The sequence below is a fragment of the Sinocyclocheilus anshuiensis genome, unplaced genomic scaffold (genome assembly GCF_001515605.1).
Source record: "Sinocyclocheilus anshuiensis isolate Anshui unplaced genomic scaffold, SAMN03320099.WGS_v1.1 scaffold329, whole genome shotgun sequence".
Taxonomy (NCBI): Eukaryota; Metazoa; Chordata; class Actinopteri; order Cypriniformes; family Cyprinidae; genus Sinocyclocheilus; species Sinocyclocheilus anshuiensis.
Window position 1 is genome coordinate 2,374,186 of NW_015540881.1, and position 24,392 is coordinate 2,398,577.

At 35.3% G+C, this 24,392-nt stretch overlaps 2 protein-coding genes and 1 pseudogene across 5 annotated transcripts in view; 2 read left to right on the top strand and 1 right to left on the bottom strand.

The window, feature by feature from the left end:
* asph (aspartate beta-hydroxylase) overlaps window positions 1–945 on the top strand; it is a 17,233-nt gene extending 16,288 nt beyond the window's left edge. For all 4 annotated transcript variants that reach the window (XM_016486206.1, XM_016486204.1, XM_016486203.1 and 1 more), the window contains one exon: window positions 123–945. In XM_016486206.1, the coding sequence (XP_016341692.1) occupies window positions 123–130 (8 nt within the window). In that variant the 3' untranslated portion in view covers window positions 131–945. The remainder of the gene's footprint in view (window positions 1–122) is intronic.
* A 3,102-nt stretch (window positions 946–4,047) lies between these two features.
* Window positions 4,048–9,210, top strand: LOC107688552 (inositol monophosphatase 1-like). The gene is made up of 9 exons (XM_016486250.1): window positions 4,048–4,202; window positions 5,370–5,458; window positions 5,547–5,680; window positions 5,812–5,916; window positions 6,425–6,470; window positions 6,681–6,789; window positions 6,893–7,001; window positions 7,147–7,298; window positions 8,854–9,210. Exons 2-9 carry the CDS (start codon window positions 5,396–5,398, stop codon window positions 8,982–8,984), a joined length of 849 nt encoding a protein of 282 aa, XP_016341736.1. The 5' UTR covers window positions 4,048–4,202; window positions 5,370–5,395; the 3' UTR covers window positions 8,985–9,210.
* Window positions 9,211–10,769: 1,559 nt separating this feature from the next.
* Window positions 10,770–20,596, bottom strand: LOC107688515 (uncharacterized; annotated as a pseudogene).
* Between the last annotated feature and the right edge of the window lie 3,796 nt (window positions 20,597–24,392).

The following is a 24,392-nucleotide window of genomic DNA, read 5'->3' on the forward strand; positions in this document are numbered from 1 at the left end:
ACAAGCATTCACATATGTACGAGTGGACTGTCTCTGCCTTATACAGTATCTGCTTCAACTGAAAACAAAACATCATACACCTGGTTAAGTGTCTTTAATGGGGATAATTTTGTGTTTTACAGAAACATAAAACATTAGGCAGTATGTAAGATACGGAGAGGACCAGCACCACATGGCATTCCACTGGAAGCGTGCAGCTGCCAATTCCCACCATGGAGTTAAAAAAAAGAGAACACTACTATTTCCCTTTCATTTTCTTTTTTTTGACATTCAAGCCTGTTTGTTAATTGATAATGCAGTCTCTTTGTGTACAAGTACACAATTATTTGAATGTTTTGTCAACTTTTGTTTGGTGGTTTGACCCTTTTTCCTTTTCGAATCCCTTTTTTGTAATTACAGACAAAGCTTTTTTCCTATCCTCTAACATAGATGTGAAGTAGCCTTTTTTTGAATGATCATGGATGATAGTTTGGTTGTAGTTTCCTATCCTGTGTGTACAAACACCTTCATGTTGCTTTGTAGCTCAGAGATCTTCACATTCTACTCGGCACTGAATTCATCAGTGTTTCTCTCTTCATCAAATCTGACGTTTTGCTTTAATGTGAAGGTACTATGCAAAGCTGCACTGATCTTTCGCTATTTTTACCCTTAGGTTTTGTACTACCAATATGTATTGAGTCTACATTTCCAATGTTGCATATCAAGGACAAGTTTATGCTGGCAGGTTAACCAAGATAATTGCTGTGTGATCTGTGTATGGAGTGAATGGGCGTGCATGTATGTGTGTGTCTATTTGAAAATTCGTGTTTAACTGCGAAACAATCATTTGAGCCGTTTTTCTCACTAGTATGTTTTCATGGTGTTTTTTTATGTGTTTTCCAGCGTACAGTCAACATATTAGTACCTCTGATGATATTTTCCTCAATACTGTAGCTGATATATTAAGAGCTCAGAGAACTTGTTTTTGCATTTCTTCACATTTTTAAACTCCGATGCATAGCGTTGCCCCATCCCATTTTTTTTATTTACACTTTTGCCTTTTTCAGTAAGTCCTGTTTCATAGGCTCATGATTTAACAAGCTCTGTTTCAGGTAGACACTCCAGCTGCTGTGCAGTATGGTATGACAAACAGTGTTGTTTAATGGGTGTCTTATGTAATAACTGGTGAAGGATGCCCACATAAATTTGGAGTGACCGACTTTACACAATGTTTAGTTTTTATAGCAGGGTAAAGATCTTACCTAGTGCTTTTGTGGGACATCACAAATCAGTATATGCGTATTAATTTGTCAAATGTGACCATGGACCACAAAACCAGTCATAAGGGTCAATTTTTCGAAATTGAGATTTATACATCATCTGAAAGCTGAATAAATAAGCTTTCCATTGATGTATGGTTTGTTAGGATAGGACAATATTTGGCTGAGATACAACTACAGGGATTAAAGTTCTGTCGCTACGACGGATTTCCGTCCGTTCATAAAGACAGTCACTTGCTTCATTCCTGAATGATTCAACCATTCGAACGAATCAATTGAATGAATGATTCAGTGATAAAATCAGTGACTTGACGCCACCTGCTGGCGGTTTCAGTTTCATTTTTAGCGTATAATTTCAGTTATTTGAATCATATTTCTGTATTCAAAATTTTATATTTAAAACATTAATCTCCACATTAATGTATGAATTTAATTGCACTCATGCCACCTCTGAGCCTTATTAAACGTCTGAAAATGTAGCTACAAGCCACTTTTGTGTTCTTCTGTGCCACCTCTGTAGTACAAATTAATTTTATCTTTTGACTGAAAATTTTTCTTCGACTGAACCCCATTTCTCAGCCATACCTGTCACACACCAAGTTTAAGAGCTGTTTTTTTTCTTCTTGTAATTAAAAATGTAGGAGCACCTTCTGATCAATAATCAGAAATTCTGATCAAAAATTATCCTTCCTAATACGAGGTGACATTTAACTCCTTAAAGTGACTTGCAGGAGTATTTTCTTTTTACCTTTGTAATGGCATAATTTTCATCTATGTCAAATTAAATGTATGTTTATAATCTTTTTAAAATTTCTATTTAAAACAATATGTAGAATAAGACAAATAAGTTACCAATCATTTGAAATTAGTATTAATAAATTAATTTGTACTACAGAGGTGGCACAGAAGAACACAAAAGTGGCTTGTAGGTACATTTTCAGACGTTTAATAACTCCTTAAAGTGACTTGCAGGAGTATTTTCTTTTTACCTTTGTAATGGCATAATTTTCATCTGTTAAATTCAAAAATGTATGTTTATAATCTTTTTTAAATGTCTATTTAAGACAGTATGTAGAATAAGACAAATAAGTTACTAATCATATGAAATTAGTATTAATAAATTAATTTGTACTACAGAGGTGGCGGCAAGTCACTGATTTTATCACTGAATAATTCATTCAGTTGATTCGTTCGAATGGCTGAATCATTCAGGAATGAAGCAAGTGACTGTCTTTATGAACTGTGCGACAGCAACTTTAATTTAACTATTTGAAAATCTGGAATCTGAGGGTGCAAAAAAATCCAAATACTGAGAAAATTGCCTTTAAAGTTGTCCAAATGAAGTTCTTAGCAATGCATATTACTAATCAAAAATTAAGTTTTAATATATTTACAGTAGGAAGTTTACAAAATATCTTCATGGAACGTGATCGTTACTTAATATACTAATGATTTTTGGCATTAAAAAAAATCAATAATTTTGACCCATACAATGTATTTTTGGCTATTGCTACAAATATACTCCAGCGACTTAAGACTGATTTTGTGGTCCAGGGTCACAAATGTCATGCACTGCCTATGTATTGACTTTACAGTGCATTTATTCTGGCCCTTTCAATTGTTGCAGGCACATCTGTAAGAATACAATACAATTTTGTTGTTGTACATTCAGAAAAAAAGATGACTTTAATATCATAGCAAGTCAAAAGTTGTTTGTATTTACTATTAATGTTGTCATGGTTTTTATTACAACACAATGTAGCTTTCACCCTTGATGCAGAGTAGTTGGTTAAGAAATTGAAAACTTGCTTGATCTTTTGAAGGAAACCCAATCCTGGCTCCTGAATGGTTTCACTGTGGAATATATATGTTTTTTTCATTGTAATGTTGTTACACTGTGGTTTTATGGGGCCTGCCAGAATAGATGTTGTTTTTGTGATAGACTTTAGGAAATGCTGCAGATCTCTTCAAAACAATGGTTTCATAACACATACAGGTGGCTGAAATATAGTTTTTAGGGTTTGTTTTTCGTTTTCTACAACACTAGAGGGTGTTTTGGACCCCTAACATTTTTGAAGTCAATGTGAATTTTTAAAGTGGTATTAATTTTACAAAGTAAATAACTTTTTTTTTCTTTTTTTAGGATTTTTAAGGATTTTTTTTTATTTAGGATTTGACATTTTATAGTCAAATTGAATTAATTTTATGAAAGTGTTAACTTCTCAAAGCCATATGTGAAAGGTTGGATATAGCAGCCTTAGTACAGGTTGTGCTTCAAAGGACAGACATCTCACAACCAGCAATAACACCATGTGTGAAGGGAGCATTTCTTAATGAAATCCAGATATAAACCGGTTTACTCAAGGCTTTCTATCCAGAGGTTTACATGAAATCCTGCTGTATAGGCTAACTCATTTGAAGTTATTGAGGCAATGCAATTTTAGGGAGTTTTGGGTGACTTTTCACAGATGTGTAAACAACTGTAAATGTTTTGTTTGAGTGCTTCAATAAAGGTTGGGTACAACAAGATCACATTGTATTCATCCTTTTTCTTTTAGTTTAGGAAGACATCCATTCCAATACAAGTAATACAACAATAAAAAGTAAGTAAGACCTTCATGTTTCTTTCATAAATTAAAAATTCTTACTTGGTTTTATTTATTAAGACTAATCTGTTAAAAAAAACAAACCGCGGATTGATGAACTTTTATTTTGACATCGGGATGCTGAAAGAACATAATTTTAGAAAAATAATATTAGCCTGTAGGTGCTAAACAGAACATTGGCATTTATATAGTATGTATTATCAATTTAAAAAGGGGCAGTGGGATATTTAATTGTTTTCTGAAAATAACCAGACGTTTTAGGGTTAATCTCGTTTGGTCCTCCAAGAACCCGGAAACACAACAATCTGACATCTTGACTTCATTTCGCCGGTTATTGGTAAGAATTCTGGGTTCTTACTTTTTGTCAAATTTGAACGTTTAAAATATCAGTATATATGTGCATTGAACATAATGCTTTGTTTGCATACATTTTTTATGTTACTATAAATGGTCAATTAATGAAAAGAATAGGGATTTGTACGTTATCTTCACTAAAGATTACGTTAGCTGGAATTCATCTGTCATATATATCATTGTACATATAGTCATATAATTATTTGCGATGAACACGTATGCTCAAACATGTAGTTCATGGACTATAAAATTACTTCAAATGCTTAAGTACCGTCAGATATGACTGGGTTTCCTGTTGCCAGCTGATTTATTTTAAACCCATTACTCTCGAGTACATTTCCATGAAATAGGATGTTCAGACTTCATACAATTTCATGTTTCAGGTGATGAAAACCTAGCATATTACAATTACATATGATCATTTATTAATCTTCAAATGCCGTTTATCTATATAGATTTTCAGTTTTAAAATACAAAAATTTATTATAAAATACATTACATAAATTACATTTCATTTTCAAACTACAGTCTAAACAGAGTGAATTAAGTGTACACCATTTAGGCTATTGTGTAAAAATGCTTTATATTGATCTGTACAAAAATTAGGAGTGCCCCTAAAATGTACCTTAATCTGTAATAAAATGTTAAATATGTAAAATTATGCAAAATGTTTGTTTGTAATTGTGTGTAATTAGGATACAAAAAAGCTAACTGTAAAATTAGCCTCAGCAAGACAGTAAGATGATGGAAATGACAACAAAGAACTTTTTACTAGCCATCACAGTTAAAAAGGAACTTAAATGAAACAGATAATATAATAATTATTAGATAATAATATCATTCAGGTTATACTGCTATTTTGGTTGAAACTGTAGTTGCCATTGTAAGTTTTTGTTAGGGTAGGAGTTCTCTAAAGTCAGAGACGCAGTTGGAGGCCTATTTATAGGAAGAACACTATATAAGGAGTGTGTGCAGGGATTAAGGGACGGCCAGCAAAGTAGTAAAAATATGGAATTAATCAGAAACATAAACTGCCTCCTCAAATAAAATAAGGTTTTAGACACCGCTTTTATCAAGTGCAACCTGTTACAGCTTTCCTGTAGCTGCAGTCTGAAATTGATGACAGTAATATGTTTTTATGTCTGATCAGAAAGAGGGTCCTTACATAAAGGCACAATGCCTGACCTTTGGCAGGATGCCATGGACCATGCTGTGACACTGGCCAGGAAAGCAGGAGAGGTGAGATAACATCATTCTTTTTTTTTTTTAAATCGCTTTTGTAATTTGTGGTCATTTTTACTAAAATCTTTTTTATCTCTATTGTCAGATTGTAAAGGATGCTTTGCAGAATGACCTGAAGATCATGTGCAAAAGCTCTTCTGTCGACCTGGTCACTAAAACAGACCAGAATGTGGAGCAACTTATTATTACGTCAGTGAAGGAGAAGTTTCCTGAACACAGGTATTTTGTCCTTCATACTAACACAGGGTCAGAAGCGCTTTAAATCTTATACACTCAGTATAAGTTCATATGTAGAGCATATTGGATGTGAAGTAAAGAGAATAGACCAGCACTGCTCCTGTTTGTTTCAGTTTCATTGGTGAGGAGTCAGTGGCTGCAGGAGAACCTTGTGTTTTGACTGAAAACCCAACATGGATTGTTGACCCTGTGGATGGGACCACTAACTTTGTGCATGGGTAATTAAAAAAAAAAAAAGTATTCACTGATACACTGGAATACAAATGTCTCAGACCACTAGTGAAATTAAATAAAGTTAATTTGAAATGAAATTAAACAATTGAAACAAAAAAAACAATTACATTGAGAATAATGTAATATTTTTAATTACAAATTATTTTACCAGTTTGACAATTTTAGTGAAATATAGTTAATCGAGTCAATATTTCTTATTCATTTTTTTACATGTTCATTAACTTTAATTTATAGTTTTTTTTCCCCTAAAACTTTTTATTTTTTAAGTTTACAGTTTATTTTTTAGGTTTAAATTGGAATTTAAACCCTAGATTTTTAATGTGGTTTCAATTTTTTTGGACTCCTCTGGCATATAATTTGAGGAATGTTAAATGACTTACCCTTAGTGAGACATGGTATAACTGATCAGTTACCTGTTTAATTTTCATATTTTGAGACTTTTCACTTTTCTAGCATGATCTATAAAAAATAAATATGATTTTCTTTGTACAGATATCCATTTGTTGCTATATCCATTGGCTTTGCTGTCAACAAAATGGTAAGCATAGTTTGCTTTCAGATGCACGCTCTTTAATTTTAGAATAACAAAGTGACAGCACTGGTAATAGATCTTTGCTTGGTGAGATGAAATCAGAAACTGCCGCTCTGCTCCCACTTTGGTTTCTTGCTCATTTATCATGCCTTTGGAAGGTTGGAAGTTCATCCAGTGGGAAGAACATCTGACAGACTCATCATTCTTCTGTTGCAGTTAGAGTTTGGTGTTGTTTATAGCTGCATAGAAGACAAGATGTACACGGCTCGAAAAGGGAAGGGTGCATTTTGCAATGGACAGCCGCTGCAAGTGTCGGACCAAAAAGGTAACCGTTCTTCTGAGTATGTTGATCCAGTTGCATTCAGTGTTTGCTTGTTGGCAATCATTGTAATTCTAATTGTTAATAATTGTTTCCACATCATTAACAGAGATTAACCAGTCAATCATCGCTACAGAGTTTGGCTCTAATAGAGACCCTGATGCCGTTGATAAGATTTTCTCTAGCATGAGGAAAGTCTTATGCCTGCCAGTTCATGGGTATGTGCCAGGTTGCTTTCACACACAGCCTCACTGGAATAGATTGGCCCTTAAATGTAATATTATCTAATATTATGCACTCTACCATTATACTGGAATGTGTGTCAACATCTCTCTTGACTATTAATTCAATTTTCTTTGAAAGGATACGTGGCGTTGGATCTGCTGCCATCAACATGTGCTTGGTAGCATCTGGTTGTGTCGAGGCCTATTATGAGATTGGGATCCACTGTTGGGATGTGGCGGCTGCGGCAGTCATAGTCTCAGAGGCAGGAGGAGTTCTCATGGATGTTGAGGGTAAAGACAGCTCCTTTAAAGTTGTTACATAATTAATGAGTGTTGTTTTAGTTAGCTTTTATTTTTATACAGCGCTTCACTTTTTCCACATTTTATGTTATGTTACAGCCTTATTCCAAGATGGATTAAATTAATTATTTTCCTCAATTCTACAAACAATACACCATAATGACAATGTGAAAAGTTTAAAATCTTTGCAAATTTATTAAAAATGAAAAGAAAAAAAATCACAGCCTTTGCTCAATACTTTGTTGAAGCACCTTTTCACCAATTACAGCCTCACATTTTTTTGGGTATGATGCGACAAGCTTTGATCATCATCATTTGGCAATTATCTACCATTCTTCTCCTCTTAAAGCCCAGATCGGTGGAGTTTTGTAGTGATGTTTGTCCTTCTGTAGGTTTCTCCCATCTTCATATATGATCATGGAGCTCAACTAGAGTGACCATCAGAATCTTGGTCACCAGTCTAGACAAGGCCATACTCCATCAATTGCTCAGTTTGGCCAGGAGGCCAGCTCTAGGAAGAGTCCTGGTTGTTTCAAACTTCTTCCATTAAGAGTAACAGAGAGTACATGCTTCTGTGAACCTTCCATGCTGCAGACATTTTTTCTGTACCCTTCCCCAAATCTGTGATTCAATCCTGTCTAGGAGGTCTACAGATAATTCCTTGGACTTCATGGCTTGGTTTGTGTTCTGACATGAACTGTTAACTGTGGGACCTTATATAGACAGGTGTGTGCCTTTCCAAATCATGTCCAATCAACTCAATTTACCACAGGTGGACTCCAGTCGCGTTGTAGAAACATCTCAAGGATGATCAGTGGCAACAGGATGCACCTGAACTCAATTTTGAGGGTCAAAACTGTGAATACTTATGTACATGTGATTGTTTGATTTTTTTTTCTTTCTTTCATGTTGTCATTATGGGGTATTGTTTGTAGAATTTTGAGGACAATAATTAATTTAATCCATTTTGGAATAAGGCTGTAACATAACAAAATGTGGAAAAAGTGAAGCACTGTGAATACTTTCCGTATGCACTGTATATTTGAGTTTTAATATTAGTTTAGGTTTTAGTAATGTTATGTGCATCTGTCATTTTTATATATTTTTTCCTATTTAGCTTTCATTTGTTTTTATTTCAGTCATTTTAGTACTTCACTCTAAACTTATTTTGTCAGTTAGTTGCAGAGGCAACATTTATAAGTTTCTTTATGTAATATTTATATTTTATTTCAGATTTATTTCAAATGAAAAATTTTAATTATTTCAGTTTCAACACTCTTATACCAATAATTTCTCAAATTTTGTGAGTGGTTTGTTTTTCCAAAATATGTATTTGTAAATATGTATTACATACTGGTAAAAAATGTATAGCCTGAATGCACTGTAAGTCGCTTTGGATAAAAGTGTCTGCTAAATGCATAAATTATTATTAATTATTTATTTAAATTATGTATTTTATTTAAGAAATTACTTTGTTTTAATGAATTTGAATATGATTCTTGTGTATTAAATTCTTGCGTATCAACTTTTCCAAAAATGTCCTCAGGTGGCCCGATGGATCTGATGTCTAGAAGAGTTTTGGCAGCTAATAACAACATAATTGGAGAAAGAATCGTTAAAGAGATTGAGGCTTTTTCAGCTGTAAGAGACGATGCACCTGTAAACCCCATCAAATAAACCTGGTTTTGAATACAAGCTTCTGTGCTATTGAAGTATGGTGCATTAGTACATTTGAAATAATGCATCAATGTTTAATCTTTATGTTGTGTAAATGATTTCTGTCTCACGATGTTCTTGAAAAATGCATTATAGTTATGTTTAAAGCTATGTGCAAACGGTAAATTACAAATGATATTTTCCCACGTTGAGCTACTTAAAGTCAATGTTCATTGTCATTAAAATGTATTTAAAGATTTTTACTAGTAATGTTGTATATTTTATAAACAAGTTCAATAAACAAGGAGTTAATAATGAATAACTTACCTATGAGACATTATTTGTCTATTTTTGCTCTGCCTAAGAAAATAGTTTCAAATGATGGCAACTTTTTTCAATAGAAAGTAACCGAAGCCTGCTCGAAAAGTTGCTAAATGTCATATACATTCATTTAATTAGCATATTTATGGTATCATTACGTTACGTAACAGCATAGTGTCGACGTTAGTTTGCTTCTCTCTTTTGCTCACACATACTTCTATATTTTAATACAGGGGTGTCAAACTCAGTTCCTGGAGGGCCGTAGCCCTGTAGATACCCATCTAGTTTTCAAATAAGCCTGAAGGACCTGGGGCCAGTTGCATAAACTGTTTAGACTAGTCTTAAAAAGTTAGTCATCTAATTTTTTTCTTCAAGACTGGTCATGACTTTTAAAATTCAGTCATGAAAAGGTAGATTGGCCTTCATTTTATTGGAAATGTAAGACTGATTACCCTTGGCAACTGCTAGTTGGTCGGTCATGACTTTTAAAATTCAGTCATGAAAAGGTAGATTGGCCTTCATTTTATTGGAAATGTAAGACTGATTACCCTTGGCAACTGCTAGTTGGTCAAACTAGTTCTTAAGACACCGTCTGAGTCCCAATGTGCATAGGCCTACTATCCATCCTAAATTCTATGTGATATTAGTCATTTTCAATACTATTCAGGGCAGATAAGCTGGATAGTATGCACATTGGGACGCAGGGACAGTCTTAACATGGTGGCTAAGTTTATGCAACTGGCCCGATTACCTGGATCAGGTGTGTTTAATTAGAGTTGAAACTAAACTCTACAGGGCTGTGGCCCTCCAGGAACGGAGTTTGGCACCCCTGTTTTAATGCAACCAAATTCCCAATTAACCAGCTGTTCCTTCCAAGCTGCTCTGAACTAAAATCCTAAATTATAATTCTGTAAGTGTGACAAAATCACCATACAAATCGGATAAAGACAAATGGCGTGATTAAGACATGTGAAATATAAATATTAAATATAAATTATAAAACATGCTCGTATGGCAGTACAGATGAGTCTCTGACACCAGATACGGTTTGTCCAGACCAAGAAGTTGATTTTTGGGAAAAAGTCGCTATTTGCAGCACTAAAGAGTTGTTCCTGAACGAATCAATGACTCCGTAATCAGTAAATGAATCAGTGACTCGTTCATAATACACCCCCCACCTATACTGGCATAACGATTCAACCTGCACAAAGAGCCTAAGTATGGCTGTCTGGAACGCCTTGCGGAGATATCAAAAAAGAGAACAGTCCTAATGGCAGCTCTCTTGGAACACAAAACAAAAGCACAAATACTCCAGCTATTTTATAAAAAGAAAAAAATTAGACTGTGAGAAAATAAATGTTTTATATTCAGTTATTCACACAGTAAAATAATATCAGCAACACATAACCCCTCTCTCTCTCACACACACACACACACACTGGCAGGTGTTAATTGCCATGCTATTTTGTAAACAGAAAAAAATGAGACTGTGAGAAAATAAATGTTTTATATTCACAGTTATTCACACAGTAAAATAACCATATCAGCAACACATAACCTCTCACACCTCTTATGGATCATGCTAATACCCATTTCATAAGGGCCAAAAGTGCAAACTTGTGCCCAGTATAATGCATATACTGTATAAAGCTGATTTAATACACCATTAATATAAAACAGTTAAGAGCGAGTACAAGTAGATCCTCACTGCCAACAATTAGAGAACTTGAGTAGTTTTGAAAGCCACAAGCCTTAACTGAAGAAAGCTTATGTGTTGTAAATATACTAAGTATGATACAGAAACTTCAGTGCTCATATTGTAAGAATGGATAAAATTCCTGCATCATTGCTGGTTGCTCTGCTCATTCTTAAGCATAATTTCCCTCTGGCATTAAAATTGTGTAGGGGTAAGAAAGACGTTCTGTTTTCATAATAATGTATCGAAAAACAATTTGTCTGAATCCAGAGTTGTCACTATGTTAATGTTAACAATGACAGCAGAGTTGCATATTAAGTCCATGTGCTCTAATATGCTCTTCAATCAGTCAGCAGCAGCAGTTGCTGGGAGTCCTCAGGAACGGCCCGGCTTAAGATGGAGAACCACGGAGCTCCAGCCGCAGGAGGAGAAGAGGGGGATGGTGTGGGAGGAGCAGCTGCCGTCAATCCATGAGCTGTACCGCTGGTCAGACTAACCTTCTGTTTTAGGATCTGAGAAGATAATAATAATAATCATTTTTATTTATATAGCACCTTTCGCTTCGCTTTACAACGTCAGGTTTAAGGAACAAAACCAAATAAACATCTACATGAAAGCACAGTACACACCAAGAGCTGCAAGTAATATATATAGGGTGCTTACAAAGTTAGGTTAGGGATACAGAGAGGATTTATTTAGATAAACATGTCCATAACAAGGTACAATTTACAGACCGACAACTGAAGTTATATTCAAAGAAAAATTTGTTTTTTAGAGGTTTTTAAAGGAGAGAAGGGAGGATACAACACTTTATTTGAGAAAGTTGAGACACTTTATTTCAGACTTAATCGTCATACACATAATTTCAATGTCACAGTGTTAACCTATATGCATTGTATGTATGATTGAATTGATTTTAAAACAAATACTGCTAGGTAGAATATTTAAAATATAAATATTCTGTAAATATTAAACCCCCCTCCCCACCACCACCCCCCAAATTATTGTGTAGACCGCTCTATAAAACTTACATTTACACAAAACACAAGATATGGTTTATGCTCTGATTGAAATCACTTTTATCATCTCAAATAACAGGATTTGACAGTTTAACAATACAGTGCTCAAATGATGCTTTACTTTTACCGACTAACCTGCCGAAGTCTGTCCTCGTACCGTTGATCTGGTTCTAAAGGTTGCTTGTCTGGGACTGGCACTTTCCAGCGGTCCATTTCTGCCCTCAACTCTACACCATCTAACAGTACCACAGGGTCTAGTGCGTTGTTGTTTATTAGCTCCACCAGACACTCTTTATAATGTACCCTAAAAGTGAGCATAACATCACTTGAGTTTGTAGTACTTATGGAAGAACATAATTCAGTGAATGATAAAGAATAAGCATTCCTTACGTGCAGTAACCACTGTAATCTGGGAGAGCTGGTCGTCCACATGGCTCCTCCTTCACAGCTCCTGATTCTTGGAACTCCATTACACCACAAATACCTACAAGGGACACATAAACATGTACTGTATTTCAACTGTACTGTGACACATCTAAACTAGTGATGCACCAAAATGATTTTTGTTACTGAAACACCAAAACTGAACACACTCAAAACGCCATCGGAGAAATGCTAATTAAATCTATTTCGGCCGAACCAAACAATTTTCAGGTGCCAACATTTTGGTGCATCATTAATCTGGACATACAATATTCACATGTCAAAACAAAAGATGTACCTTTAGAGTGTCTCCCCGCTGTATTTTTGGGGCTGAACATGAGGGGATGTGATACCCCATAGTGCTGAAAACATAAATAAAAGTAGTTTAGCCAGTTTAACTGTGGCAGGGTATAATGGTGGCTTCCTGTTTATGCTAGACCACAGTAAAGACGTCTGTCACCTGCAGCAGGGTCCGTAGTCTCGGGACACTCCAGTCTCTCAGATGATATAGGCAGTTTCGAGGGTGATGAGCGTGTAACCCCTTAGCTCCACACTCGGTAGAAAAACTACAGGCCTGCAAGGACAACATATGCTCATTAATGATACTGAGCTCTGTGGTAACTATAATGACGACTGCTGAGAGAACTAAACTTACAGAGCCTTGTTTAAATGGCTGACTGCAGCCTCCGCAGAATTCATGCTGGCATTGAGTGCATTTGAAATGCAAACAGCCTCCTCTGGCCAGGAAGAAGCGAAATTTGCATTTTGGACAGTCTGAAAGGAGCAAGGAGAACGTTATAACCTGGGAAAGTTCCAAAAAGACACTTTGAACCAAGAACCTTCAGTGAGAGTTTTGGTTTGACCTATTTTGTTCCTGCTGAGAAGCTGCTCCAGCCTTGAGTTTTGGTACTCGGGGCTGTTGAGTTGCTCCCACTCTTTGAACTTCTCGCATGAGATTCCTTCATGCTGTGGAGCCCACTAGACAACAAACATCCAGATCAACAGCCTCCATCAATATGAGATTACAAGCACCAGCACAATGCAGGGGCTCAACAGTAAGGATTGTTTAGTTCAGGTGTTTACTTGTCTGGCCAAGATTTTCAAAGACCCAAATTCTACATTTTATTTCTAGAATGTCTGTTTAATATGTCCCAGAAACTATAACATTTATATAAAAATGTTATAGATTTTAGTAACATGTATTTATATATGCACTGCCATTCAAAAGCACAGTAATATTGGGAAACATTATTACAATTTAATTTTTTTAAAACTTTTTTTTAAACATTTTTAAAAGAACAAGGCTGCATTTATTTAATCAAAAACACAATAAAAACAGTAATATTGTAAAATACTATTACAATCAAGAAACATTTCTTATTCTCAAAGTTGAAAACAGTAAATAAATGTCTTTACTATCACTTTTAATCAAAAGTTTACTTTTGATAAAAACTTATTGGCCTCAAACTTTTGAACGGTAGTGTAAATATTGGTTTTCATTAATTGCTAAGTTAATATTTATACAAAATATTGAGTTTTGAATACCTGCAAAGTATATAGCTTACATCACAGAACTTTATATGACATAAAAACCTCACACTTATGTTGAAAGACTAAGGCATATGATGTAAAGCATTGTAGTTTGTAAAGGCAAAACCTACCGGCCTTTTACATTGAAAGCATGTGCTTTTCCCACAGCTGGGGCAATCCATTCTCAGCCTGTCTGCTTCATGAAGGAGCCCAAAGCAACACTAAAAAACAAGGACAACTTTACAAAAATATAAACAGACATAAATCGCTATCATTGTATACTGTATAAAATATCTGCGAATAACAGAACTTACATGTGCACACCAACGGAAGTTAGGCATTTCCTGCAGTGCCTGGTCTCTGAGCTTCCTCTGGAAGAGCTCATGGATCTGGGGGTCCAAATAATACCTGATCTACAGATACAAAATGATTTACAGTTATTAATATTCTACATTAAATTTCATATGGTCCAAAAAAACATGTTTGGAGCTCCACACCTGTGTGTCGAGTAAACTGAAGTACTCCATAGACTCCTCCCTGCGGCCTCTTTGTACATCAGGAAGATTACAGAGGGGACACACAGCATGTACTATATTCTTCTCCTTAATGACAGAGGAGAAGTACTTCTTAAAACAGCTCTCACAGAATGTGCAAGAGCAGTGTGTCATGGTGACCATCTGAAAAAAGAAAAGAGAGGCAGATACTACATTTAGGAATGAAAGATAGCCTACTGTGTATTATCCATATGTGTAAAATAATATGATATAACTAATATCAGGGCTCAACAACAAGGATGGCTAATGTCTTAAGACCAGAGAGCGAGAGAGAGAGAGAGAGTTTTATATAAAATACAAAATAAAATGTAATGGCCCAGTGAAATACAACAAGTCCTAAAAAGTTAGTTAAATTATATTCTAATAATTAAATATTATAATAATCAATATGATTTTTAAAATAAGTCACTTATGAGAACTAAAGCTGCATATATTCTATAAAAAATACAGTAAAAATGAAATTATTACTGTTAAATATTTCTACAGTTTAAAATATCTGCTTTCTATTTTAATATATTTTAAAATGTAATTTACTCCTGTGATGGCAAAGCCAGATTTTAAGCAGCCATTACTCCAGTCTTCAGTGTCACACGATCCTCCAGAAATCATTATAATGTGCCGATTTGGTGCTCAAGAAACATCTTTATTTTCAATGTTGAAAACAGTTATGCTGCTTAATATTTTATTTTGTGGAAAATGTGATAATTTTTTACAATTTCATTGTAATTGGAATTTTACATTACAAATATCTTTACTCTTACTGTTTTGATAAAATGAATGCATCCCCTGCTGAATAAAAGTATTAATTTAATTTAAAATATATTAATTTAATTAAAAGAATCTTACTGACCTCAAACTTTAGAACAGTAGTGTGTTAATTATTATCATCAAATAACGATAAAACCATATAATGCATAATAATTTGAGCTACATGTGGTTTCATATTGTTAGGCCAAGAACACAATTGATTTATTCTCACCCTGTTGAAAGATATTTGCTCCTGGCATATAGGGCAATCATGGCAGAGATATTTCAGGGCAGAGGGGAGGTCTCGGCATGACTGAACTGCTTCTAGGACATCTGTGGAGCTGAAACTGCACCCTTCCAGACTCAAGATGCTCCTAAACATTTCAGCTTTCTCACCTTGGACACCACCTGGGATCTGACAGTAGTAGGTTCTTTGAGTAGTGCAATCCTGTACAAAATGAGTGAGTAAAAAAACGGTGAAGAGCTATCCTGATTTGGCCTCCTCTTACCTCCATGTCTTCAAAGCTCTTCAGCTGAATAGGAAATTGCTGCTCATTAATGGTAATCACCCTGACAGGATGCCTCAGAACATGCTCTGCGTCTGGAAAAATAAAAAAAATGAACAGTAAACCTTTCATCGAAATAGTACATTTTTCTTTAGTGGAGTTTATCAGTGATGTCCCATAGTACCTCTCTGGTGTCTGAAGAGCACCCAGGCCTGGTCTGGCTGTGCTGCAGGGTACTTGACATCCAGAACCTCTCCGCCTGCGTTCTGCCTCCGCTGGAAGAAGAGAGTGAGCTTGTTCTTCATCTTGCTGGGAGAGACGCCCACAGGAAGCCTGCTCACCACCACCTTGTGACGGTCATCCACTAAGCCTGAATGAACTCCACCACCACAATCCTGCCATGCTCCTCCAGCATGATGAACATCTTTATGAAAAAATTAAAGTCTGTTTTAGTTCAGTGTAACATCTGCATTGTTTTACACAATGGTGTGCAAGAGGCCCCAGTGCAAACTGGAAAAACAGTATAATCACTTGCATGTTATGCTGAACATATGTTTAATACATATGTTTTTAAATTCAGATAATTAAAAGTACATCCAGCAACTGGATGTCAAGCTCATTTATATATTTTTTAAAGATCCACTGAAACTGCTTGATGATTCCAGTGTTAATGTATTTCCGACTACAACAGGATTTGTGTCGAACATATTTAAGCTGCTTGATTTGCTACTTTGTAGTGCTTTCGAGTGCAACAGTTGGGTTCGGGAAGTAAAATCCTATTAATTTTCTCCATAGGGGAATTGATTTTTAACTATGCCTTATAAACTGTTAAAGAAAGACCTATGTTGAGCTTCGAGGTTGTTATTCGAAAGTATATTTTGTTGAAGCCATCAAATGGCATTATTTCAACTTAATTTTTAAATAATCATGGTAAAAAAGTAGAATTTCCAGTGTGAAACTACCTGACCTGTGATTCTACAAATACATATCCCCCAATCAGACAAATGTAACAAGCAAATCATGCTAAAGGAACTCTTTAGCGGCCCCCTCCCAAACTCCCATGAAGCATTGCAAATGGAATAGTAGTTCTTTCTCTCATTAAAGTTGTCAAGTACACAGTATTGTACCTCCACTGTGTACATTTCGTCTCCCCAAAACTCCAATTTTATACTCACTTCATGAAGTCTTTAAAAACACTGCTAAATGATGTGATATTTACCTCTCTCCCTGTTACTCAACTGGTACATGTTGACAACTCTTTGTAATTGAAGGCTTTTGAACAGGTCGTCTATGTCATCAACATTACAAGCATTGCTGGTGGGAGCTGAAGCAGAGATAATCCTTAATTAATATAAAAAGTTAAGAAGGGTGCTTTAAAATATTACAGCTGAATAATTAAAAAAAGCCAAAAACATATTACCTGAGGCAGGAGAAATAAATGGGTTTGTTTGGTGGTTAGCCTCCAAAGCTTGTGCACCAAATGTGATCCCGAAATCCAGCAGCTCTTGCGTGTATGATCTCCTTACCCCGCTCATCTCTGTTTCACTGGCTTGATTCAGATTATCTGAAACAATTTATGGCATTAAACCAATAAATTTAAACATTGTATTAGATCAGCATGCTTTCTGCTTCCAAGATGGAGATTTCAGCTTTGTCTACCAACCCACTAAAGATCATAGATTCACACATGCTCTGACACACTCAGCTGTGGTGATCATTTGGCACAAAACGCCTTCTACTTACTGCGAATAACATTTTTCGTTAATTAAAATAAAATAAACGTTAACTGAGATAAAATAAAATATAAAAATAATTTAAAAATATAAAAAAAACTACTTAAAATTCATATTATATATATTTCACTTAGTTGCCAAGGCAACATTTCTCATTTTTATTTAGTTCAACTTGATGTGCTAAAATAACTGAAAATAAATAAATAAAATGAAAAAAAAAACAAAAAAAACAACAAGCTTACTAAATCTTTAGCTAAAACAGCAATGGACAACATAAAAATAAAAACTAATTCAACATATTTAAAAAATTATAATAGTATCTCAGTGACACTAAAATTGGTATATAGAGAGTACAAAATATTTTTTCATAAAACTGAAAATCTAGTGAACAATTCATGCAAGACTACTATTCAGCAGAAAATCAATGTTTACTGTTGCTGGCATGCTGAGGCACAGAAGAGATGGATGCTCCATGTTGAGCTGTTGACATTTTTTGCACTGAACTGCTGCCTGTATGAGGCCAGCTGCGGCACAAACAAACAAAAAGGAAGACTGAAGATTACATAAGTATCCACTGATCATTAAAAAGGGGCTAAACTGAGAGACTAGTGTCAACTGCTTTTGATAAGAATGACTGAAACTCAAACAAGCACTGACCTGTCATAGGACGAAACAGGATTCGGTTGAACTACCAGTTCAGATGTCAGGTGTTTTGCTTGAGAATGTATTGGAGGAGTTCGGACTGGATAGGTGGCAAAAAGAGGAGTTTCACGTTGAAAGGCGGCTATCATCTCTTCCAAAACTATCGACAAGTTTGACCAGCCCTGGAAATCCAACATTTAAATCCAGAGTGAAATATAAAAATGATTCACTTCAAATAAGTAAATGCGCAATAACTATAGAACTGATTTACAATCTTCCAGTTGCTGAGACAATGGAGAAGAACGCGACCGTTGGCATCAACATTGCCGCTTTTAGCATTGATGATCATGGAGGGTGAAGGGCAGACAAAACACCTGGGTGGGTTTTTGGGATGGGTCTCATGGATCCAGATGCAAACTGGAATGTTGTATGTAGCACCTTTGTAATAACATTATACATATTTAATGAGTTTCAGTTGGTGGAAAGCAATTACAGACTTTGGAAGGGATTAATTATAGGTTACAGTAAAGCTACTGAAACCAAGTTACCTTCATATGTTACAGGAACTGTGCCACCCAAATAAACCAACTTCTTTTTATCATTATTGGGATAGACTGTAGAAAGAGAAGAGAACCAAACGCAGGAAATACACATGCAAGAAAATGTGCACAGTAAGCAAAAAGTCTACGTAGCAGTTATACACTTGTTTTGAAAGAATTTTTATGGATTATATAGGAGACAGGGACTTGTCACAGTCCGTACAACCATGAATATTAATCAGTGTACAGTGTAAGTCTATTCCAGTATAGGCACAAACAAGGCCCATTCATACCAAAAACGAAAACCGTAACGATAACTACATTACCATTCAAAAGTTTGGACTTTGGAGCCAGATAAATAAAATAAAATAAAAAAAATAACTAAACACATGAATGAATAAATGAATTAAATAGTAATAAATAAAATATTTAATCAGCAAGGACCCATTAAACTGCTCAAATGACAGTAGAGACATTTATAATTGTATTCATTGTATAAGTAATCAAATAATCTATTTGAATTAAATGATTATTTTAAACTTTCTATTCATCAAAGAATTCTGAAAGAAGCATTATGACTTGGTAACAAAAATGGTATTGAACATAGGCCTAGTTTAGGGGAAAAGAAACCAATTGTGGGGTATGTAGAGCCGTTCAGCAATATATAAACAGCAATTATTATTCCATTATTCATGGAATTTCATGTTCCATGTTTGCTGTTCTTACAGTAACATATAGAAGTAACATAAAACTAATGTTTTGGGAAACAAAAAAAGTTGAAATTAATTGTTTAAATTTATAACATTAATTCATGTGATAACTTGCCCTGATCTGACATGAATGAAATTTGGTTAAAATTGTCTTTTGACTTTTGTCTGCATGTACTGTGTGTGCCCTTGTGGTTTTGTTGTGTTCACTGCTATTGCAGTGAACAAAATTTTAAATTTTGTTTGAGTTTTATATTAAAAGTTTGATTGGACCTAGTTATTAAGACAGCCTTGTGACAACTTCCTAATGTGACAACTAGCCCCAATTATTAATTCCCATACAGTGAAATGACTGCCACACACTAATCCATTTAACTACTGCTTAAACTACACAGGTTCACAAACATATGTGGCCAGACCCCTGGAGTGCTTTCAAGATAAACTTACAATAATAGTCCACATATAGCTGCAGGTGTGGGAAATCTGCCGACACGTCTTTGATGTCATCAAGCACCTCAATGGGGTAACAGTAATTACACTATTGAGAAAATATGAAGATAGTCATCAGTAAACAAAATGATCCTGATGCACCACAACTTCAACAAAACAAATTTACCATGGTGACATATACCATAGTTACGACAGCTATTGTGTTTACAACAAAAGTGTGGTAACCTGGTATTAATCACCACTGCCAAAACAAAGTAAACAAAATGAGAGAAGATTCTGAAAGGAGAAACAATATTGCATATAAGGGAGTTTATAATGATTTCCGACCTGACAGCTATACTAAAATATCTAGTTCAGTATGTCATCCTTAACACTGAAGTACCGGTAATTAGCTTATTAGCTCATGAACAATTACAGTCTGGTAAACCACAGCTGCCTCTCTAGTGTTGACAGTAAACATACCTCGAGAAGTGTTTGATACTCCAGATCAGCTGTGACGCGCGACATCCTCTTTAACTGCACGAGCACCGCTCATGCACTCAGCGTCAAGTAATTTGACAATAAAAGAGGGAAATCATATCTGTTGCTTCTTCCATCGCTTAAGTTTACATGTCATTCAGCCAGTTTTGGTTTCTTTTGCCATGAACGTCACTACGTCTCGTTGATACCGAAAGTGTGGCTGCAGAAGTCTGCCATATTGAGTGTGGCAGGAAGTTAGCTGTTTGAGTTTTTCTTGTCTATTATTTTCAGGGATTTGTTTTTCAAAAGCTATCCGTTTTTCAGCTGAACTGAATTCGGTGTTCTAGATAACGACATGGCGATAGAGGCAAAGGTCAAGCACATATTAAAACGATATTCCTGATTGTCGAGCCTAATATGGACGTAAACACCGTCCACTGATGTAGTAGTTACCGCTGGATGTCAGTATAACACATACAATCTCTCCATCACTGCACTGGCGCTGCATCCCAATACACAGAGAGAAAGAACAAGTGAACCGTGAAGTACTGAGCGGTTTAGAGTCGATGTAGGTTTATCATTTATCTAGGTTATTGTAGAAGGTCTTTTGCTATTAAGGAACTTTTGTTTTTCACTCATATAAACTATTTTTTTTTTCTATTAAACATAGAAAGTATACAAAATGTATAATGTCACATTTTTATTAAGTTAATAAAAGGAAAGTCCAGTTGCTTGTAAATTCATTCTACCACACATTTAGTTTTGCAGGGATAAAATGCACACTGCAATTTGTTTGCATGTGCAATAATGACAAAACATGTATTATGAAGCTACAAAGCTGAAAAGCACAAAAGCTTGTGTAATAAGGAATTACTTAAAACTAGCCTGTTTTTCTTTAAAATCTGAAAATGTTGACAAAAATTTTTTCACAAAAGAGGTATATTTTTTAAAATAATATCTTGCTTCTGTCAGGACATGACCAATGTTTCTTGAAAATATATTTATTTGTATGCATAGGTATTTACAAGTTTACTATTTGAATCTATATGAAATATGGTTTGGGGGTTTTGAGGGTGAATGCGATGGGATTTTGACAAAATAAAGTAAAAATGTAATGAAATGGTACATTTGCCTTTTAAAAACTTTTCAGGTAAAGTTCAGGTAAAGTAGGACATATTTTGTCCCAAAAATAAATAAAGATCATGCTTCTTAAAACCCTGTAATTGTATTTCCAAACCAATCTTCCTTCATAAAACAACTGTTCTGTTAAAGTTTGATTCACTGGCCATCTCATGGTTTTATAGCGACAGACAGCATCTAGAATTTAAGCTCCATGTAGCTGGCCAAAACAATCTTGCGCTGTCCTACCGAGATAACACCGACTAATTTTCGGACTTATTTCCCATCCTCCAAGTTCTTTTTTTTTTTTGAACCCATGAGGTGACCAGAACACAGGACTGAGTGGGTGGACAGACAGGCCACAGAAAAAAAACCTGTGATTTATGATGGAGAGGTAGAGATAAGAGAAGCAGTGAAACGAATGTAGTTGTCACTCAATTGTGATGGCATGACCCGGGTTTCCACTGATGACAATGTCTACCTGCCATATAGTGTGAAGGTAACCCCCAGGAGAATGAGAAAGTCCTCTGAAAGTGGGGCAATGCACTGGGAAATAGACATTCTGATTGATGTTATCTTTTGATTTTCAGTATAATTTCAACTTTATTTTTAGTTATTCCAACAGGTGTTTTAAATATAAAATGTTTATTGTATGTTCCCTATATTCTTACTCTCTGAAATAGCCTTCTTCTTATTGATTGGTCAGTTGCTGCTTTCAGCAGTCAAATATTTTCTATACTGTTAGCAGCTGCCCATAACAATGCTATATCTTTATGTTAATATTTTAACACTTTACGTTTCAACACGGAAGTAGGCTACTTCCTGTGAGACTTCTAGTCACAGGTAAATAAATAGAAGAAAACAAAATGCAATAAATGTTAAAAAAAAATTTGCGCAACAAACCAGTTAGTTCATGATTATGATAAGAAATGAATACATGCAACATCAAGCGACATAACAGAATGTTCATGTACAGCAAAAAGAACTGGAAGCGTCTGACTCCGGAAGCCTCACACATTCAAGTTACAAAGATAAAAACAACTAAACTGAAACAAGCGCTACTTTCATATCTCTTGTATCACATCTCAAACTCATTTTATACAAACACAGCGTGCACCATCTCAGTAATCGATCCTGACGAGAAAATGATGATGTTCGACTCGATTTATACCGACTTGTAATGGACTATTTTTTTCTTAGCGTAAATAATAAAACAAATATTTAAAATCAGTATTTCATGTTCATTTATTTGGTGAATAGCTTAATAATAAGTATACAGTCAGCCATTCATTATCACAAAATAAATTCCTTCAGGCTCTGCGTTGTGGTGTATTTTGAGATAATGATCAACTGACTGTACATTGTCCACTACATATTTCAGCACATTAAAAATGCCAGTGAGTCTACTAACAAGATTGCTTTTTGCAAAACATTCCAGGACACCATAAAGTTAATCGTTTCCCAGACACACTCTCAAATGTTTTGTGCGAATTGCCTGGTTGTAGCATAACAGCTTTCTCCAGCCAACGTGCACGGTCTCTCAGGTCCAGGCCTCATTGTGCCACTGCCCTACTTCCAGACAATGGAAACACACTTCATTGCACAGGCTCTCCATGCATTTCACTTTGGCAACAGCAGGCCTTCTTCGCTATTGCCCCTGGAGTGAATTTACCCCAGCTGTGCATTAAGCCTTGCAAGTCTCCCTCTCTCATCACATACACGCACACAACCACAAAGTGCGCACACAAGGTTTCACGGTCTTTATTGGTTCAGGGTTAGGCTGTACACAGCTGCTGCGCACACTTGAAGCCAGGCTCAAACAGACCGATGCTGTCTGAGGGCCCATTTGAAAACCTCTCTGAGGTTCAATAATGGCGACATTACTAGCAGCTAAGTCTCTTTGTCACATGTGAAGTTTTCCACATGAAAGTGGGCATGCGTTGCACACTCCTGCCTGGAAGGATATAAAAGTCCCGCAGGCATCAAGATCCCTTTAAATTAGTAGGCGTGCAAGACTTTGCGGGGACTGAGAAAGCTAGGCTATTGGTCCCGACCAAATTGCTCTAATTAAAACCTGGTGTCGGGTGGAGGGCTGTCAGGGTGGGACTGTGAAGTCAAAGCATTCCAAATGGAACCCCAAACTCCCCTTAACAAGATTTTCGATCTACAAGCTTTAAAATAACGCAGGCAGAGTTTCATGCATTGATTTATTACATACTGCACAAAGTCAGTTTCACAATTCAAAATACACACCTAATGATTATACCATTTGCCATGCCAACATTTGTGGAAAAGTAGTTTAAAAAGCTAGTGCCAAAAATAAGGAATTAAAGAAAAAAATCCAACTTGTTCTTATGTACTGTCTGTATCCACCTTATTTTGCAACATGGAAGTAAGCTATTTTCTGTGAATGTACAAGACCTCCGATTCATTAGCTGCTCTGTTACTAGAATAATAAGTGCAGTAAATGGTAAAACTATTTGCGCCACAAACCAGTGTGTTTATGAACATGAAGTTACACTTTATTTTAAGGTGTCCTTGTTACAGTGTAATTATACATTTAAGTACTGAGTAATATTAATTAATACATGTACTTGCTATATGGTTAGGTTTATGATTAGGGTTTGGTTTAGGGTTATTGCATGTAATTATGCTTAATTTTGTGCTAATACTGTAGTGAGTACATGTACCATGTGTAACAAAGACATCTTAAAATAAAGTGTTACCGAATATGATAATGAATTAAAACCCTATGATAAGAAATATTAGTTTGCAATATCAAGCAGCATATCAGGCTTTTTTTGCACTGCTAAAATAACTGGAAGCAGACGACCAGAAGTACAAATTGCCACACACTTTTTTGGAAAATAGGGTGGCTATATAAGCCAGGCTATGTGCATACGTGTGGAAATATCTCAGTGTTGTTGAGTTTCTGTATGAGTGTATTTACCAAAAAGAATTTTTATGCAGTTTTTTTTTTGCTT